The sequence below is a fragment of the Mobula hypostoma genome, chromosome 4 (assembly GCF_963921235.1).
Source record: "Mobula hypostoma chromosome 4, sMobHyp1.1, whole genome shotgun sequence".
Taxonomy (NCBI): domain Eukaryota; kingdom Metazoa; phylum Chordata; class Chondrichthyes; order Myliobatiformes; family Myliobatidae; genus Mobula; species Mobula hypostoma.
In genome coordinates this window covers 64001249-64021783 of record NC_086100.1, presented here as the reverse complement: position 1 = coordinate 64021783, position 20535 = coordinate 64001249, and the positions used below count along the sequence as shown (strand labels likewise).

General features: G+C 42.2%; 1 protein-coding gene across 5 annotated transcripts in view; it reads right to left on the bottom strand.

The window, feature by feature from the left end:
- The window catches only part of dock10 (dedicator of cytokinesis 10), a 299700-nt gene that overhangs the window by 77893 nt on the left and 201272 nt on the right, over positions 1-20535 (bottom strand). For all 5 annotated transcript variants that reach the window (XM_063045871.1, XM_063045867.1, XM_063045869.1 and 2 more), the window contains 2 exons: positions 15093-15314; positions 109-231 (listed from right to left, as the gene is read on the bottom strand). In XM_063045871.1, the coding sequence (XP_062901941.1) occupies positions 109-231; positions 15093-15314 (345 nt within the window). The remainder of the gene's footprint in view (positions 1-108; positions 232-15092; positions 15315-20535) is intronic.

Below are 20535 nucleotides of genomic sequence, written 5' to 3'. Positions count from 1 at the left end.
AAAAGCAGTTCATTAGTTTATTGCTGCATTTATGAGGGAATTATTATTCAGGACAATGTAAAAATATGTACCATTAATGATAAGCATTGAATAGATATAAATACATACCTTGCTGGTGTCTGAGTTCTTAATGTAGGGCTCAGCACAGCTTTGAATGCTCCCCATTAGTATTTTCTCTATTCTCGCCACCAGCATGATGTCTGTGTGGGGGTTTGATACAGAGAAAATGCCCTGCATATAAAATTATAATTCAGAAATTTAGTTCACATTTTCCAGGGATAAACATTGTGTAACAAAGGAGAATTATTGCACACCATTTTAAATATTACATATAAAATTTCTAAAAAGGTGAAGATTGCAGCTGTTACATTCTTAAGATGTGTGAGGAATTGTAATGACGATCAGGCATAAATAAATAAATTCAAGTTCAGTTGTCAAAGAGTTATTTTTATAAGTGTATTCTAATGCTACAGGGATCCATTCTTTGCAGATAGCAAAAGAACGTCATTTAAAATTGCCCTTGAGCAGCAGGAAACCAATTAGCCGAATTACTTTCTAAAGAGTCCCACATAAGTGCTTTCAGAGTCAACACCCATGGACAAACAAGGTACCACAGTTGATAGAGTTCCCAGGATTCCCTGAAAAATTGCAGTTGGGATATCTTGTTGCTCCCTCTGAGGGCGACAATGGCTTTCTGCTACACACTCAAAATGCTGGACGAACTCAGCAAGTCAGGCTTTTAGTCAACATTTTGGGCCAAGACCCTTTGACAAGACTGGCTTTTTCAATCACTGATGTACTTGAAGTAGCTGGCAGTTTCTCAGTGATATGAATTACTGAATATTTCTGCAATATAATCAGTAGTATTATCAGTAATTAGTGTTGGCGTGTGGCCAAGTGGTTAAGGCGTTCATCTAGTGATCTGAAGGTCGTTAGTTCCAGCCTTGGCTGAGGCAGCGAGTTGTGTCCTTGAGCAAGGCACTTAACCACACATTGCTCTGTGACAACACTGGTGCCAACATGTATGGGTCCTAATACCCTTCCCTTGGACAACATCGGTGGCGTGGAGAGGGGAGACTTGCAGCATGGGCAACTGCCGGTCTTCCATACAACTTTGCCCAGGCCTGCGCCCTGGAAACCTTCCAAGGCGCAAATCCATCATCTCACGAGACTAACGGATGACTATTATTATTATCAGTAATTATCAAACCCACAGACAAAGGGGGTGTTATTGTCTCATGGTGGACTGACCTCTACCTTGCAGAGGTGAAGTGGCAACTCTCAGACACCTCCTCTTATCTACCCCTTGAAGAGAACCCCACTCTGGACCATCAGAAAATTGTCTCCAACACCATCACAGACTTCTTCAACTCTGGATAATTCCTATCCACTGCCACCAAACTCATAGCTCCCTTACCCCACACTGCTCGCTTCTACCTTCTACCCAAGAACCACAAACATGACTGTCCGGGTAGGCCTATTATCTCTGCTTGCTCCTACTCCACTGAACTTGTGTCCTCATACCTCAAATCCATTCTAGTTCAGTCCCTTCCCACCTGCATCCGCAACACTTCTCATGCTTGTGATCTTCTCAATAATTTTCAATTCTCTGGCCCCGACCACCTCAATTTCACCATGGTTGTCCAGTCCCTAAACACTTCTATCCCACATCAAGAAGGCCTAAAAGCTCTCCTCTTCTTTCTCAACAAAAGGCCAAGCAGTTCCCCTCCAATAGTACACTCCTTTGTCTGGCAGGACTGGTCCTCATCCTCAAAAATTCCTCTTCTGGCTCCTCCCACTTTCTCCTAGTTCAAGGGGTAGCCATGGGCATCTGCATGGGCCTCAGCTATGCCTGTCTTTTCACTGGCTATGTAGAACAGTTCACGTTCCAAGCCTTCCCTGGTACCACTCTCCAACTTTTTCTCCGCTACATTGACGACTGCATTGGTACTGCTTCATGCACCCATGCTGAGCTCATCACTTTCATCAACTTTGCCTCTAACTTTCACCCTGCCCTTAAATTCACTTGGTCAATTTCTGACACCTCCCTTCACTTTCTCGATCTCTGGAGATAAACTGTCCACCTATATCTTTAATTAAATTAGTGCTTCCCATGACTTTATACCTCTTCCCACCCTACCTCATGTAAAAATGCTATTTCCTTTTCTCTGTTCCCGGAATGAAGCTTTCCTTTCCAGGGCATCAGAGATGTCATCCTTCTTCAAGAATGGGTTTCCATTCCTCCACCATTGACACTGCCCTCACCCACATCTCCTCCTTTTCTGGGATATATCCACCGTCTTCAAGGGATAGAGTTCCCCTTGTCCTAACCTATTACCCCATGAGCCTCCACTTCAACACGTTATTCTCCACAACTTCTGCCACCTGTGAATCTGTTATATCCGACGCTCCCAATGCAGCCTCCCCTGCACTGGTGAGACCTGTCGTAAATTGAGGGACCACTTTGTCGAGCACATCCGCTCATCTGCCAAAAGCGGAATTTCCCAGTGGCCAACGGTTTTAATTCCGATTCCCATTCTTGTTCAGGCACGTCAGTTCATAGCCTCCTCTTGTGCCATGACGAGGCCACTCTCAGTGTGGAGGATTAACACCTCATATTCCATCTGGGTAGCCTCCAACCTGGTGACATGAACATCGATTTCGCCTTCCGATAAAAAAAATTCCCTCCCCCTCCCTTTGTATTCTATTCCCCACTCTGGCCTCTTACCTCTTCTCACCTGCCTATCACCTCTCCCTGGTGCCCCTCCTCCTTCCCATTCTCCTATGGTCCACTCTCCTCTCCTATCAGATTCTTTTCTCTCCAGCCCCTTACTTTTCCCACCCACTTGGCTTCACCTATCACCTTCTAGCTACCGTCCTTCCCCTTCCCCCATCTTTTTATTCTGGAATCTCTCCCCTCCCTTTCCAGTCCTGAAGAAGGGCCTCAGTGCAAAGCGTTCATTTCTAAGGAAATTCATTTCCTTAGATGTTGCCTGACCTGCTGAGTTCCTCCAGTATCTTGTGTGTGTTGCTTTGGATCTCTAGTATTTGCAGAATTTCGTGCATTTGCACATTACTGAAGCAGATCAGTTCCTGTGAGCAATAGTCTTAAACATAATAGGAGATCCTCCAATTTACTTGTAGTAGGTTTATTGTGAGTCCATTCTTAATGCCCATGATCAACACATAGTCATTAAATTGATCATCAATAACCACGGATAAATGGAACAATGGTTAACATTAAAAAGGGAGAAAAATTGGATGTTGCTGAAAACCCCTTTGGGACTGCGGTACATAATCAATCCATTTAATCCAGTGGAGACTACATGCTTCATTGTAAAATGAAAACAGGGAATGATGGAAATATTGAGAAGGTCATGCTGCATCTGGGCAGAGAAAAGCAAAATTAATGTTTCATGTCAGTGACCTTACATCTGATCATGTAAAGTTTCTGAGCTTGAAACATTAACTTCATGTTTCTCTCCAAGAATGCTGAGCATTTCTGCATTTTCTCCTTCAGTCTTATTCTCATTATCTGTAGCTTCTTGTTTGTTTTTGATTCTGGCATCTGAACTGTTGACTCAACTGTGACAATCTCAGCATTGGTCATCTGCCAATGTGGCTGTTATATTTGGCGATTGTGCTAGGTTATTGTTAGGTCTCAACACCTCCCACTGTAACTGGATCTTGGACTTTTTGATGAAGAAACCACAGACAATGTGTATTGGCAGCAACATCTCTGGCTCCATCATGCTGAGCACCGATATCCCACTAGTGCTGGGCGCTCATCCCAGCTGCTGTTCACACTGCTAACACATGACTGTACTGTCAAATTCAGTTCTACCACATCGTTAAATTCGCTTACAATATAATAGTGGCTGGCATCATCAGCGACTATGATGAAACAGCATATAGAGAGGAGGTAGAGAAGATTGCACACTGGTGTAAACACAACAACCTGAGTCTCAGCATACACAAGAATAAAGAGATGATTGTGGATTTCTGGAAGGTGCATGCTAACTATTCCTCTTGCATTTCAATGGCTTCTCCATGAAGAGTGTCAGGAGCACCAAGTTTCTTGGCGGGCATATTACTGATGATCTCACCGGGTCCCTCGACACCAGCTCTTTAGCCAAGAGAGCGTAGCAGTGCCTCCACTGCTTGAAGAGACTGAGTCAAGCAAGAATTCCACACACCCCTCTCCCCACCCACCATTCTCACCACTACCAGAGTAATACTGCAAATGTCCTGACCAGCTGCATCACTGTCTGATATGGGAACCTGCAAAGGATTGTGAGGCTAGAAGGCTGAAAATATCATTGAGGTCTTCTGTGCACACCCCCCCCGCCCCCGCATTCGGACAGTATTTCAGAAGTACTGCATTTGTAGTGCCTCCAGCATTGTCAAAGACCCCTCTCACCCGTTCCACAATCTCTATGACATCCTGACATCAGGCAGAAGGTACCACAGCATAAGCAGCAGAATTGTCAGGCTGGGTCACAGCATATTTCCCCAGGCTGGTCGAATTCCTAGCACTCCAGTGCCACACAGGTACACCCTGCCTGAATGATGTGCCACCAACCCCACCCCTGCACTCCCCACACTCCCCAGTTCACAGACACCCTCTCCTCCTGCATTGTTCACAGTTTACCTTTTATTGCTGCTGTTTCACACATTTATATGACTGATTTTATTATAATAGTGAGTCTTAAATAAACATGCACTTCGCAGTTTATGTCACTCTGTCAATCTACACGCCACGTTACTCAGGGACTTGTGCTAACAATATTTAGTGGCTGTCTGTGCTGGATTGTAACTATATGTGCTCTGTATGACTATTAATTTCATTTAGCTGTATACAAGAATGACAATAAACTTGAATTCAAGTGGTGAGGACAACAGCCTGACAATGACAGGACAACTTTTGACTCTTCATTACCACTTTCTTAGCTTGCATGGTGTCCTAAAGATGGAAGGTATGGCAAATACCTCATGTATCCATAGTTAAGTTTGCTGACAACACCACTGTTGATGGCTGAATCAAAGGTGGTGACAAATCGGTTAATTGGAGGGATATTGAAAATCTGGTTGAATGGCGCCACAACGACATGTTCTCACTCAACGCCAGCTAAAACCAAGAGCTTATTATTTACTACAGGAGAAAGAAATAAGAGGTCCACGAGCCCGTCTTCATTGGGGGTCTGAGGTGAGAAAGGGTCAGGAACTACAAATTCTATGGCATTATCACATCGAGGATCTGCCCTGGGTCCAGCACATAAGTGCCATCACAAAGAAGGCACAACAGCACCAGTACTTTCTTAGAAGTTTGTGCAGACTTGGCATGTCCTCCAAAACTTTGACACACTTCTAGAGAGAGTATCCTGTCTGGTTGTATCACGGCCTGATATAGAAACACCAATGGCCAATATCAGAAGTTCCTACCAAAAGTGGTGGATACAGCCCATTCCATCAAGGCAAAGCCCTTTACACCATTGAGCACATCTACAAGTCACATCGCCACGAGAAAGCAGCATTCACCACCAGGTTCAGGAGCAGCCTCTGAGGGAAGAAGTTCTCCCCTTAAACTGTTCACTTTTCACCCTTAACCCATGATCTCTCATTCTAGTCTCATAAAAGCTCAGTGAAAAAAACCTGCTTACATTTATCCTATCTATACTCCTCATAATTTTGTTTAGCTCTATTAAATCTCCCATCATTCGTCTACACTCTAGGGAACAAAAGTCCTAACCTATTCAAATTTTCCCTAGAACTTTCAAGGGCAACTCAAGTTCCTGGTATTATTTATTTATTTATTATTAGGTTTATTTGAACCTAATAACAATAAAGGCCAGCATTCCACTTTCCTTCCTGTTTGCTGCATTTATGTATATGCTATCTATGCTTCACATGTGTAAGGACATCCAAATAGCTCTTTATGGCTGTATTTTGTCACCTTTCTCCATTTTTGCAAGCCCCTGCTTTTCTGTCCTTCCCATCAGATTTTCTAAGTGCACAAAAAACACATTTTATTCCATCTGCTATGCCTATGCCCATCTGCTTAACCCATCCAAATCCCTCTGAAGACTGTCAAGACAACCTTGCCACTGCGTATCTACACTCTGTAGAAGGTACAAGTGCCTCAGGACTTGCACCACCAAGTTCAAGGACAGGTTCTACCCCTCAACTATCAGGCTTTTGATCAAAGGGAGATAACTACACTCATTTAAAGACTCTTTTATCTTCTTATTTCATGCTTGTTACTTATTGCATTTATTAATATTATTTATTTATTATTTATTTATTATATCTCTATTTGCACAACTTGTTGTCCATTGGTTCTGTTAACAGTTACTGTTCTATAGATTTGCGAAGTATGCCCGCAGGAAAAAAAATCTCAGGGTTGTATGTGGTGACAAGGAGGCATGGGATCCAAGGGGACATTGCTTTGTGGATCCAGAGCTGGCTTGCCCACAGAAGGCAAAGAGTGGTTGTAGACAGGTCCTATTCTGCATGGAGGCCAGTGACCAGTGGTGTGCCTCAGGGATCTGTTCTGGGACCCCTACTCTTCGTGATTTTTATAAATGATCTGGATGAGGAAGTAGAGAGATGGGTTAGTAAGTTTGCTGATGACACAAAGTTTGGGGGTGTTGTAGATATTGTTGAGGGCTGTCAGAGCTTACAGCGGGACATTGATAGGATGCAAAACTGGGCTGAGAAGTGGCAGATGGAGTTCAACACAGATAAGCGTGAAGTGGTTCATTTTGAAAGTCAAATATGATGGCAGAATATAATATTAATGGTTAAACTCTTGGCAGTGTGGAGAATCAGAGGGATCTTAGGGTCCAAGTCCGTAGGACGCTCAAAGCAGCTGCCCAGGTTAACTCTGTGGTTAAGAAGGCGTACAGTGTATTGGCCTTCATCAATTGTGGAATTGAATTTAGGATCCGCGAGGTAATGTTGCAGCTATATAGGACTCTGGTCAGACCCCACTTGGAGTACTGTGCTTAGTTCTGGTCGCCTCACTACAGGAAGGATGTGGAAACCATAGAAAGGGTGCAGAGGAGATTTACAAGGATGTTGCTTGGATTGGGGAGCATGCCTTATGAAAACAGGTTGAGTGAACTCAGCCTTTTCACCTTGGATGAGAGGTGACCTGATAGAGATGCATAAGATGATAAGAGGCATTGATCATGTGGATAGTCAGATGCTTTTTCCCAGGGCTGAAATGGCTGCCACAGGAGGACACAGGTTTAAGGTGCTTGGGAGTAGGTACAGAGGAGATGTCAGGGATAAGTTTTTTTTTACGCAGAGAGTGGTGAGTGCGTGGAATGGGCTGCCGGCAATGGTGTGGAGGTGGATACGATAGGGTCTTTTAAGAGACTTTTGGATAGGTACATGGAGCTTAGAAAAATAGAGGGCTATGGGTAACCCTAGTAATTTCTAAGGTAGGGACATGTTCTGCACAACTTTGTGGATTGAAGGGCCTGTATTGTGCTGTAGGTTTTCTATGTTTCTATGACATATATGTATTCTGATAATAAATTGTACTTCAACTTTGACTTTTACCTCAGACATTGTGTATGTTTATACTGTTCTTATAAGGTAGTCAAAGTGAACCTCACTCTTAATATTCCAACTGGAAAAAGGCACATATTAAACCCAAACATGTATACTTCTATTCCTCAAGCGTTCAGATATTATTACTAACATGACTAAGGCAAGTGTTAATTAATTATAGTACATCAAAAGTTTGTTTTCAGTTAACTGGTACTGTTCTGCAGAATGATCAAATAAATTTATAGTAAAATATATTATATTCTCCTTTTGCTGCTTTTGCAGTAATCTGCTCTAGATATTAGTCATCAGTTTTGAAACCTGCTCAGTTAACTATAAGTTACTTGGAATTAGTTGCATCAAAATAGATTTAAAAAAATCCCAAGCTGCTTCACAGAAGTATTACCAAATAAAAATGACAGGGTTAAAGGAGAAGATATCAGAAGTGAGAATTTCCCACCCGTCCTCTTCCCCATCTACTCTGCTGACTAAACATTTACATTTCTCTTTCCCCGTTCTGACAAAGATCCAAGACCCAAAATTCTAACTCCATTCCTTTTTCTGCAAATGTTGCCTTTCGAGTGGTTCCAGCATTTTCTCTTTTTATGACCATGTTCAAAAGTTCAAGGTTCAAAGGTCAAATTTAATGTCAGAGAAATGTATACAATATACAGCCTGAAATGCTTTATAATCACAAACATCCACGAAAAAAAAGTGCCCCAAAGAATGAATGACAGTTAAACGTGAGAACCGCCACCCGCCAGCTCCCCACTCCCGGGCGTAAGCAGCAGCGAGCAACAATCCCCCTCCCCCCACCAGCAAAAAAAACGCCATCACCGAGCCCAAGCGTGTGCCAAGCAATAGCAAAGACACAGATCAAAGTTACCCCAAAAGCTTCACATTTCATTGAATGCGTTATTCAAAGACAGTCGTGTAGAATTTAGTGCAGCACTATCACAGCTCAGTGCATCAGAGTTTGGAGTTCAGTTCCGATGTCAACTGTGAAGAGTTTGTACGTCCTCCCCATGACGTGCAGGTTTCTCCTCCAGGTGCTCTGGCTTGCTCCCACATTCCAATGGTTATTAGGTTAATTGGTCATTGTAAACTGTCCTGTGGTTTGGCTAGGGTTAAACAGGTGGGTTGCTGCCCGTGCGGCTCATTGGGCTGGAAGTACCTGTACCACACTGTATCTCTAAATAAATGAAAGGGCTTGTTTGAACGTGGTTCTTAGAGGTGGAGGGGGAAAGCCAGGTATAAACCACAACTGGAAGATTGTGCGCAGTTATAGATGCCAGTCTTAAATGTGATATTGATCTTTAAAGGAATGCAGGTAAGACAGATTTACCAGAATGATTCTTGGAGTACACAAACTTTCCATATGTTAAGAAGGTTAAAGGATAGTTGGGTGATTGAAGTAAAGTTTTGGAGATACGGTAATTTGGGGAATTTATTGGCACATAGAGGGATACGTCCTTTCTGCTCATTTGGCAGACTAGACCGAGCAGCTTAAAGATTAGACCAGGCTTTTCAAAAGTCATTTTGGATGCACCAGTCACTATTGATGGTGAAAGCTTGGAATTCTTTTCTTCAGACAATTTTTATGCTAGCTTTTAATTAATCAAAGTACTAAGGAAGAACTTGAGGGATGAAATGAAAAATTTCTGTATTCCAAGGTCAAATTAAGCCCTGAAATGAGATAATAACAAACAAAGGAGCCAGACCACCACATACTTAAAAGGAATTCATTGCTAATTTTACATTCAATTATCAAAACACTATGCTTTCTGATAGTTTGTGTTTTTCTCCATGTATTTACTGATAAAAGAGCCAGATACAAGTACTGCACTTGAACTCATGGCAAGTCTGAGAGACAGGCCAATTAACAATTACAGCTCCAGATTTTCAGCTGTTTCCATGAGCAACCAAACTAGGGGAATTATTCTGGGATATGCAAAGAAGGTAGTCCAATCTGCCAAAATTTGTTGAATGATTTCACATACGTTAGGAACCTCAGTTAAAAATGTGTCTCATACAGCTCCCTGTATCATCCAATATTCCCAATACAATTTCCAATAACATTAAGGAGTGTTTTTTATAAACTCAAGAATCCTGCTTCGACTGGTTAAGCGATGTTTATGCTCACTATATTTCACCAGTTTTCAAATTTGACCCATGAACTTATTCCTTGATTTACACATTACTCTAATAATTAGTCTGTGAAGAAAGGTAGTCAAATATTTCCATACAATTTAATAATTGTTACCACCAGGGGATATACATCACTTTGTCAAAACTGCCAAATACTGTAAACATCAATTCTAATGAATAAACAGTGACCAAAAAATAAAGAAAATTTCATCACTAACATGGACACTAAACTGACCACAGCTTTCTATAACTATTATAATTGGGAAAAAAAAAGATTCAAGTCAACAACTCAGTTTATTAGTGATTCAAATGTCTGTATATTTTCTGTCCGAGGTTATCTATCATTGTCTAATTTTGCACATTACCATAAAGAATATGTGGGAGAATATTTATAGCCCATTATATTTTCACATCAAAATAATAAATCAATTTAATTGTTTTAGATTATACTTGTTGATGCACACCAGTAATAATAAAACAATTATAGATGGCTTTGAACATAATCATGTAAATACAGCAATGAAGCAATCAAGAGTCAATTTAACGTTGTCAAAATCAGCAGCAACTAGCTGATGAAAGCTTCAGAAATGTGCATGGTGAACTTACTGATGAACAACATTTTAGCTACTATTGAGTGGTCAAGGTATTGCACCGTTTTAGCTAGGAGGCCCCCTAATGCACAATTTGGATTCTGTGATGTGCACAGGATTCCAAGAACCATACTAGAACAGAAATGGTCTGTTTCTGCTCTAGAGTTCAGAGTACCAAGTCTGATACTGTCATAGGGCGGTGGCTGGGAAAGGGCCCAAGTGCAAGACACAGACACTGAGGTACAAGGGACAGGACTAGGATACAGGGCGAGAACAAGGACATGGACAGGAAAATTAGGAACCTGGAACAGGACTGGACAAGAGAGCTAGGAGCCTGGGCTTGGACTCCGGGCAGGAGACTGAACAAGGACCCAGTACCTGGGTCTTGCCTCTGGCTCAGACCCCAGAACTAGGCAAGGATGAGGCTTGGCTGGCAGGCAGGATGAGGCTGGAGTCTTCAGGCCTGAGGCTGGAGGCGAGGCTTGACAGGAGGCTGGAGTCTTCAGGCTTGAGGCTAGAGGCGAGGCTTGGCAGGAGGCAGGGGGCTGGAGTCTTCAGGCTTGAGGCTAGAGACGACGCTTGGCAGGAGGCAGGGGGCTGGAGTCTTCAGGCTTGAGGCTAGAGACGAGGATTGGCAGGAGGCAGGAGGCTGGGGTCTTCAGGCTTGAGGCTAGAGGCTAGAGACTTGAGGCAAGACGTGGCAGGAGGCAGGAGGCTGGAGTCTTCAGGCTTGAGGCTAGAGACTAGAGATGAGGCTTGGCAGGAGGCAGGAGGCTGGAGTCTTCGGGCTTGAGGCTAGGCAGGAGGCTGGAGACTTGAGACTTGAGGCGAAGCTTGGCAGGAGGCTGGAGACGAGACTTGAGGCGAGGCAAGGCTGGAGGCGGGAGGCAGAAGACTGGAAGCTCCTCTTGGGCAGGGTGCGGTACTCCACCCAACGAAGGCAAGGGACGGAACCAAACATAGGTAACAGCAATACGGCCTGTCTTACCCGACGGAGGCAAGGGACAGGAAGGGACAGAACCAACCGTAGGTAACGGCAATACAGCCTGGCTTACCCGACGGAGGCTAGGGACAGGAAGGGAGCTAGGTACAGGGTGGCTCCAGGACAAGACAGCAAGACAAGGCAAGGCTTCTGGCAATGCAAGGCGAGATGAGAACTTCAGGCGAGGCAAGAGTTACCGGCAAGACAAGGCAGGGCTTCAGGCGAGGAAACAGAAGGCAGAGGAAGGGATACAAGGAGTAAGGACAAGAACAATGCAGCAGCCACACCCTGGTCTCTGGAGGTATTTATGCAGCCAGCCCCAACGAGCATCAGCTGCCTTAATTAGAGCTCAACAAGAACAGAAACAGGGTAGACAGGAAAACCTGGAGCAAGGGTTGATGGACCGGACCGTGAACCGGAATACGGTCTTCACGGACCGGACCATGACAGATACTGCAAACAGGACAGATACCAGTCACAGAAAGTCTATAAGGTGCACTGGTTAGCACCTAATTTGATTTGTAAAAATATAGCTAACTTGTAAAGTGGAGTCAAGCAATAATTTTTGTGTGAAATAACATGCTTTGAGAAACAGAATGTGAAACTTCCATGCACTGTTCACATCAGCTTGTGTGACATTCCTTTCAGCAAGAGCCAAGCACCCACTTAAATCATTGTTCATACAACATTTATTTCCATCCTTAGCAAAATAATGTGGAGCTTTAGGATACAACTGTCAACCACCAGTGAACAGCCCTGCAAGCTAGAATATATCGTGGTACTCTGTTGCATTCATTAATACCTAAAGGGTCACTTTGCTGATGATGGGAGACCTGAATGACAGCTTCCAAGCTACTCAAACATCTGAAATATATCCAGCACGTTTAAAATAAGAAGGCACAAGAGATTCTGCAGATGCTGAAAGTCTTGAGCAACACACGCAAAATGCTGAAGGAACTCAGCAAGTCAGGCAGCACCTATGGAGGAGAATAGCCAACGTTTCTGGCCAAGGCCTTTCATCGGGTGTGCTTTTTGCAGCATTTCACAACGGACATTCTCATCTCTTGAGTTCCTCAGTGGTGATATGGTAAAAGGTGGTCCTGGGACATTGAGGCATGAGCCAAGGATACTCGCTTAATTCCAGAGATTCATCAGATACTGGCTCCTACCTGAACCGCTTGGATAACACATTCACAGGTTCAGCCTTTCCCTGGTTGTTATCTCAGGCGTACATGCTGCATAAAAACCTTCAGCCTTACTTTTGTGCCTCTACCTACATTTCCTTTGTGAACAAGGCAACAGTGACTCTTAATTTCAATGCCACAAAATCTTACAGCAGGTACCTGTAGTATTTCCCAGTCTGGTGCTGACCACAGCATCAGATGGGTCACCCAGACACTGTAATTCATAGAGAGATCATTTCACCTACTTTGATTTCATTGAATAGATGCCATCTTGTGTATTGGGATTTGCAATAGCACTGAGCTTCTATCCATGCAAACATGCTTTGTCAGGTGGGGACAGTGTCAGAAGAGGAGGCTTCTAACAATATATTATGACCTCTTCTCCTATCTGGGTGGGGGGGGGGCAGAAAGCATTGACTAGTTAAGCTTTAAAGGGCTGCATGAAATAGAGATGATTTTCATGAGGAACCTGCCAAAATAAGAATCCCCCTCTCCACACCACAATCCTTAACAACAGCATAGCCCACCACTAATCAGCAGAGACAAGCTAGTTGATACGTAAAAATCCCTCATGCCTTTCCCTACCAGTCCATGTGTGCTGATTGTTGTACGTCATTGAATGAATGCTGTTCCACTTATTGAAATGGTTAGGTAAACTGGCGTCCAAGGATGAGCAAGCAGCTCTGAACAGAATTTTATCTCTGCATTGCTCAAATGAGTGGGTCACTCCATCACACCTGGAGAATCCACCTCCTGCTGTGCTCATACTATGGAGGCCTTGAATAAACATTTCCACACCTACCCCCTTTTTAAATTAAGGACAGCAATCGTATTGATAAGAATGTGACACCACTAGATCCGTCAGCCTGTCTGCCATAAAGCCAAGGGGCCTGGCATAAAGAATGTCTGGGGTTCCTGGTCTTTAAATCAGTAAATTATGAAATATCACTGGATTCAATGGCAAGTGAAAGGCCAGGGACTGTACATTCAGAACTGTGCCTTATTGTCATTGTGCACTTCCATTTTTGAGTGCATACACCCAAAATCGGGAATGCATTGACAGCTATACTGTAAGTAACCAATGGCTCTCTACAGGACTGCCAGCTAGCTGTCAGCACAACCCTGCCTGTTATATATTTCACATATTTCCACCTTCTAGTATGATTGCAATGCATCAACCAAATGTGCTGCACTACCAATGACAATAAATGTGCCAATCATACAACTTTCATTGCTTCTATCTTGAACACCCAGGAGTTAGGAAGGTAAATATACCTTAAATACAATCCATTTTATTTTTGCTACAGCTATGCAATGAACGGCAAGCCTTAATCCACTTTTGTCGTCTATATGAGAAAATAGGCCTGCAACATATTTTTATGGAGCGCTTGAACAGTTCCCAAAGGTGAATGAACATTGCTTCACAATGTTATTTGAAGTGAGTTATAGCGTTCAATTCATAATTGTGCAAGAGCTTAGAGTCATTGATTTAAAAGCAACATATCAAACTTGTACAAAGAATTTATGATGTTTACTTTCTCATTTCCAATTTAGTCTATCAGTAAGAATTATGAGCAGTGAAAAGTCTCATTTTATGAAGCAATAATTATTTTCACTATATAATTTGTCAACTTGACAATTACCAGAGATCAGGGACTGAACATTGATTAACCTTATCAATTGTTCATTTCACAGCGATTTCAACTTCTGACAAACTGGAATTGGAAGCTTGCAATATCATTAAAAACCACTTCAAGACTGTGAAAGCCAAATGGCAACAAGACATCTTTCATGTAAACCAACAATAAGCTTTGAAACACAAGTAATATTCTGCAGCAACTTTTGAAATCTGCATATCAGGGAGTATGTATTCAGCATGACGAGCAATAAGTGGCCCTTCATAAATTGCAATCTCGATGAACATTGATATTCAGCTACATAAGCAGGGTTTCTGGGTATTTTCCTGGGAAACCACCAGTCTTTCCAATGCATTGGTCAGGAAAGAACAGTGTTGAAATTTCAAAGGTCTAGCCACCATTACTAAAATGGATCTCCAGTGCTGAATGATTCATGGAGTTCTGTGAAAAAATGTTAGCTTCATATAGCGTCGCATAATCTTAGCATGAAAATCTGGCCGCAGAATAAACTCAGGATTTGTTCCGTAATAATTCATTAAACTGTAGAGAAACTCCTATGAGTGAGAGCGGAAAGTTTCAGGTGGCTTACGTTTTCTCAATGGGATTAATTTGCATGCACTTCAATTTTTAAAAGTTACTTAAAAACGCTCCACATTTTTTAAACTGTATACTTTATTTTTAATCATTTTTTAATGTTTCTGAATGTACATTTATTCAAGCTGTTTGACAGCTATTTGTTCATCAAGGTCACGTGGCTTAAAAGATTTATAATATGAAAGCTCTGTGTAGTTCAGAGGCCACAGGTCAAGTCAGAGCTGCCTTCACACAGGAAGTTCTCATCAGGGGATCCACTCAAGTTAAGAGCAAGTTTAGCCTGTGGCTGGTAGTAACTATATGGGTCTCACCCGCCCCAGGCCACTCCAGACCATCAACTTATATTTGATCTGTTGGAATCCAGCAATCAAAGAAAGGTGAACAGGGGTGCACAATTTGTTACCTGTTTTGGGTATTTTAACCATTCTTCAGGAAAGCCCTCTAACTGTGGCTCTCCAGATTTCACTCCTCCAGCAACATATTTCTCTCCATTTTCTGCCACGGCCAGTGAACCCATGATCAGTTGTCTCACACTCTCGTGGTTTAAATCCACATGCAGATCTGCAGATATTTTTCTGTTTTCTCGGATATCAAACAAGGAAAGACTGATGAAGAATGGTTCAATCTACACAAAAAGAATAGAAAATTAAAGGTTGTTAATTATAAATGAAGCAATATCACAAAATTTAGAATAATCAAGAAGTTTCCAAGCAACACACTCAAAATGCTGGAAGAATTTAGCAGGCCAGGCCGCATCTATGGAAACGAGAACAGTCAGCATTTCAGGCCGAGACCCTTCAGCAGGACTGGAGAAAAAAAGATGAGGAGTCGGAGATAGAAGGTGGGGAAAGGAGAGAAAGAAACACAAGGTGATAAGTGAAACTGGGAGGGGTGAAGTGAAGAACTGGGAGGTTGATTGGTGAAAGAGGTACAGGGCTAGAGATGGGGGAATCTAATAGGAGAGGACAGGAGGCCATGGAAGAAAGTAAAAGGGGGAGGAGCACCAGATGGAGGCGATAGGCAGGCAAGGAGATAAGGTGAGAGAGGAAAAAGGGGATGGGGAATAGAGAAGGGGGGCCATTACCAAACGTTTGAGAGTTTCCAGACATTTTTGTCCTCTGCCTTTTTTGACTATTCTTTAAGGTATTTGCTCTCTGCTCCACCATCACCTTTGCTATGTGGCCTCGTTGTATGTGACAGGCTGTGAACATGAGCAAACTACTTTATGAAGAAAAATACCACTGTGGAAAAGAATACTACTCTAATATAAGGTCCATAAAGGTGATTTTAGCAAAGGTTACATGTCAAAATCTGTGGCCAAAATGTTGCTATCTATATAACTAAAACAACTGAGCATAAGTGGCAATGGTCAGTCACTCTCGGATGAGCTCAATGTCTTTTATACACATATTGATAGGGACAACTAGTCAAATCCCCACACTTCCAGACAGCCCTGTAATTTCATTCTCTGAAGCAATGTCCAATCAGCCTGTTCCAGACAGTGTATCTAGCTGAGTACTAAAGATCTGTATGAACCAACTAACTGGAGTATTTTTTGAACATATTCAACTTCTTGCTTCTGTAGCGTGAGTTTTCCAATTGCTTCAAAAAAGTATCTATTATCCTGGTGCCCAGGAAGAGTGTGGCAACCTGACTCAGTGACTACCCTCCAGCAGCACTAACATCAAATGTGATAAAGTGCTTCAATATGGGACAAATGAATTCCTGCCTCAGAGATTACCTGTATCTATTCAAGTTTCCTTGTCACCAGAATACGTCAATAACAGATGCAATTTCTCTACTCTTCACTGTGCTCTGGAAAATCTGGATGACAAAAACTCATACATCAGGCTGCTGTTCATTGACTACAGCTCAGCGTTCAACACCAGCATGCTATCCACTTATTATCAAGCTTTAGGACCTGGGCCTATGTACTTCCCTTTGCAACTGGATACTCGACTTCCTCATCAGCAGATCTCAGTTAGTGAGGACTGGTAACAACACCTTCTCCTCGCTAATCATCAACACCAGTGCATCTTAAGACTGCACATATAGCCCCTGCTCTCTAGACTCTCTGTACATATATGACTGTGTGGCTAAGCAGATGAAATACTATTTTTGATTTTGCTGATGGCACTACTATTGCTGGAAGCATCCCAATGAATCTGCTCCACCATTTGATCATTGCTAATCCATTTCCGTCTCAACCCAATTCTCCTGCCTTTACCTTGTAACGTTTCACGTCCTGAGATATCAGGAATCTATCAACCTCCACCTTAAATACGCAAGTGGCCTCCACAGCCATTTGTGACAATGAATTCCATAGATTCACCACCATCTGGCTAAAGAAATCCCCCTTATCTTCGTTCTAAGTGAATGTCCCTCTTTTCTGAGGTTGTGCCCTTTGGTCTGGGATTCCCCCACTATAGGAAACATCCTCTCCACATCCAGTCTATCTCGGCCTTTCAACATTCCATAGGTTTCAATGAGAACCCCCACATTCTTCTAAATTGCAGCGACTACAGGCCCAGAGCCATCAAACACACCTCATATTATAAGTCTTTCATTTCTGGAATCATTTTCATGAACATACTCTGAATCCTTTCCAATGCCAAAATATCCTTTCCTAGATAAGGGGCCAAAAAACTGCTCATAGTACTCCAAGAGAGGCCTGACTAGTGCCTTATAAAGCCTCAGCATTACATTCTTGTTTTTCTATTCTTGTCCTCTTGAAATGAATGCTAACTTTGCATTTGCCTTCCACATCACAGATTCAAACTGTAAATTAACCGTTAGGGAATTGTGCACCATGATCTCCCAAGTCCTTTGCACCTCAGATTTTTGTTTAATTTTCTACCTGTTTAGTAAATAGTATGTGCTTTTATTCCTTCTATCAAAGTGCATGACCATACACTTCCTGACACAGTATTCCATCTGCCACTTCTTTGCCCCTTCTCCTAATCTGTCTTTCTGCAACACCACCCCCCCCCCCCCCCGGTTTCAACACCATCGGCCCCTCCACCTATCTTCGTATCATCTACAAACTTGGCCACAAAGCCATCAATTCTGTCATCCAAATCACTGACATACAACATAAAAAGCAGTCCACATACCATGTTCTGTGGAACACTGCTAACCTTCAGCAGCAAATCAGAAAAGAATTCCTTTATTCTATGTTTCTATGTTATTTTCATTCTTTGCCTCCTTTCAATCAGCCAATGCTCTATCCATGCTAGTATCTTTCCTGCAATACAATGGGCTCTTATCTTGCTAAGCAACCTCATCTGCAGCACCTTGTCAAAGGCCTTCTGAAAATCCACCATCTATCAATTCTCCTTTATCCATCCTGTTTGTTATTTCCTCAAAGAATTCCAACAAATTTGTCAGCCAAAGTTTTCCCTTAAGGAAACCATGTTGACTTTGGTCTATTTTGCCATGTACTTCCAAGTACCCCAAAACCTCATCCTTAACAATGATTCCAACATCTTCTTAACCATTAAGGTCAAACTGACTGGCCTATAATTTCCTTTCTTTGCATCCTTCCCTTCTTGAAGAGAGAAATGATAGTTTCAATTTCCTAGTCCTCTGGAACCATGCCAGAATCTACTGATTCTTGAAAGATCATTACTAATACCGCCATAACCTTTTCAGGTCGCTCTTTCAGAACACTGGGGTCCAGGTAACTTATCAATATTCAGAACTTTCAAGCTTCCCAAGCACCTTTCTCCCTAGTAATAGCAACTGCACTCACTTCAGCTCCCTGATACTCTCGAACTTCCGGCATATGGCTAGTGCTTTCTACAGTGAAGACAGATGCAAAATACTTATTCAGTTCATCTGTCATTTCCTTGTCCTCCATTACTACCTCTGCAGCGTCATTTTCCAGTCATCTGATATGCACTCTCACCTCCTTATAACTCTATATATCTGAAAAAAACTTTTGGTATCCTATTTGATATTATTGACTAGTTTACTTTCATTTTTCATCTTTTTCCTCCTAATGACTTTTTTAGTTACCTTCTATTAGTTTTTAAATGCATCCCAATCCTGTAATTCCCACTCATTTTTGCTCTAATATATGCCCTTTCTTTTTCATTTATGATGGCTTTGACTTCCCTTGTCAGCTATGGTTGTGTCTTCTTGCCTTTAGACTACTTTGTTTATTCGATGTATCTATCCTGCACCTTCTAAATTGCTCCCAGAAACTCCAGCCATTGCTGATCTGCTGTCATCCTTGCTTGTGCCCCCTTCTAATCAACTTTGGCCAGCTCCTCTCTCATACCTCTGTAATTCCCTTCACTCCACTGTAATACGGACACATTCAATTTTAGCTTCTCCATCTCAATCTGCAAGGTGAATTCTATCACATTATGATCACTGCCTCCTAAGAGTTCCTTTACCTTAAACCACTTAATCAAATCTGGTTATACAACATCCAATCCAGAACAGCTGATCTCTTAGTGGGCTCAACCACAAGCTGCTCTAAAAAGCCATCTGATAGGCATTCTACAAATTCTCCCTCTTGGGATCCAAAATTTGTACTAACCTGATTTTCCCAATCTACCTATATATTGAAATACCACATGACTACCATAACGTGCCCTTTTGACAGGTATTTTCTATTTCCCGCTGTAATATGTCATCCACATCCTGGCTACTGTTCAAAGGCCTGTATATAACTCCTATCAGACTTTTTACCCTTGCAGTTCCTTATCTCTACCCACAATGATTCTACATCTTCCAATCTTATGTCACCTCTTTCTAAGGAATTGATTTCATTTTTACCAACAGAGCTATGCCATCCCCTAGCTGTCTGTCCTTTCAAAACAATGTATATCCTTGGATGTTGAGCTCCCAACTATAATCTTCTTTCGATCATGACTCAGTGATGCCCTCAATGTCACACCTGTCAATCTCTAACTCTGTTACAAGATCACCTACTTTATGAATGAAAGGTGGTGATGAATCTGCTTATGATAGAATGGATGGTTGAATGAATGGTGTTGCAATAACCTTTCACTCAACTGCAGGAAAACAAAAGAGCTAATTGTTGACTTTGGAAGGGGAAGGAGGTCAAACATGCACCAGTCTATATTGGGGAATCAGTAGTGGAGAGAGTCAGCAGCCTTAAATTCTTGGTTGTTAACTTACTGGATGACCTGTTCTGGGCCCAGAACATAGATGCAATCATAAGGAAAGAGTAGAGCATTTTTACTTTTTAGAAGGTTAAGGAGACTTAGCTTGTCATTGACTACTCTGAAAATAATCTTCAATAGATATACTGTGAACAATATTCTGCTAATACAGACACACAGGAATTTAGGAAGCTACAGAATGTTGTAGACTCTGTCCAATATATCACAGGCACATCCCTCCCACCACTGTTCATATCTACCAAGATGCTGCCTCAAGAAGACAATGTCAATCATCAAAGATCCTCATCACCTGGGCCGTGATATCTTCTTGCAGCTACCTCCTTTCCGCCATTTAGTTCTTGAACCACGCATTCAGCGAAGCTGGACACCGTGATCATTTTGCAGTAAAATGGATGGTTTATTTTGTTTTAATTGTATTTTTTCTTGTAAAAATTGTGTATAATTGTGGTCAGGGCATGAAGGGATACAGGGAGAAGGCAAGAGATTGGGGCTGATAGGAAAATTGGATCCGTCATGATGAAATGGCGGAACAGACTCAGTGGGCTAAATGGCCGAATTCTGCTTCTATATCTTATGGTCTTATAATTTATATTTTTCTTGTGAATGTTGCTTATACAGTATGATGCTTTGTACTGTGATGCTGCTGCAAGTAAGTTTTTCATTGCACCTGTACGTGCATGTACTTGTGCA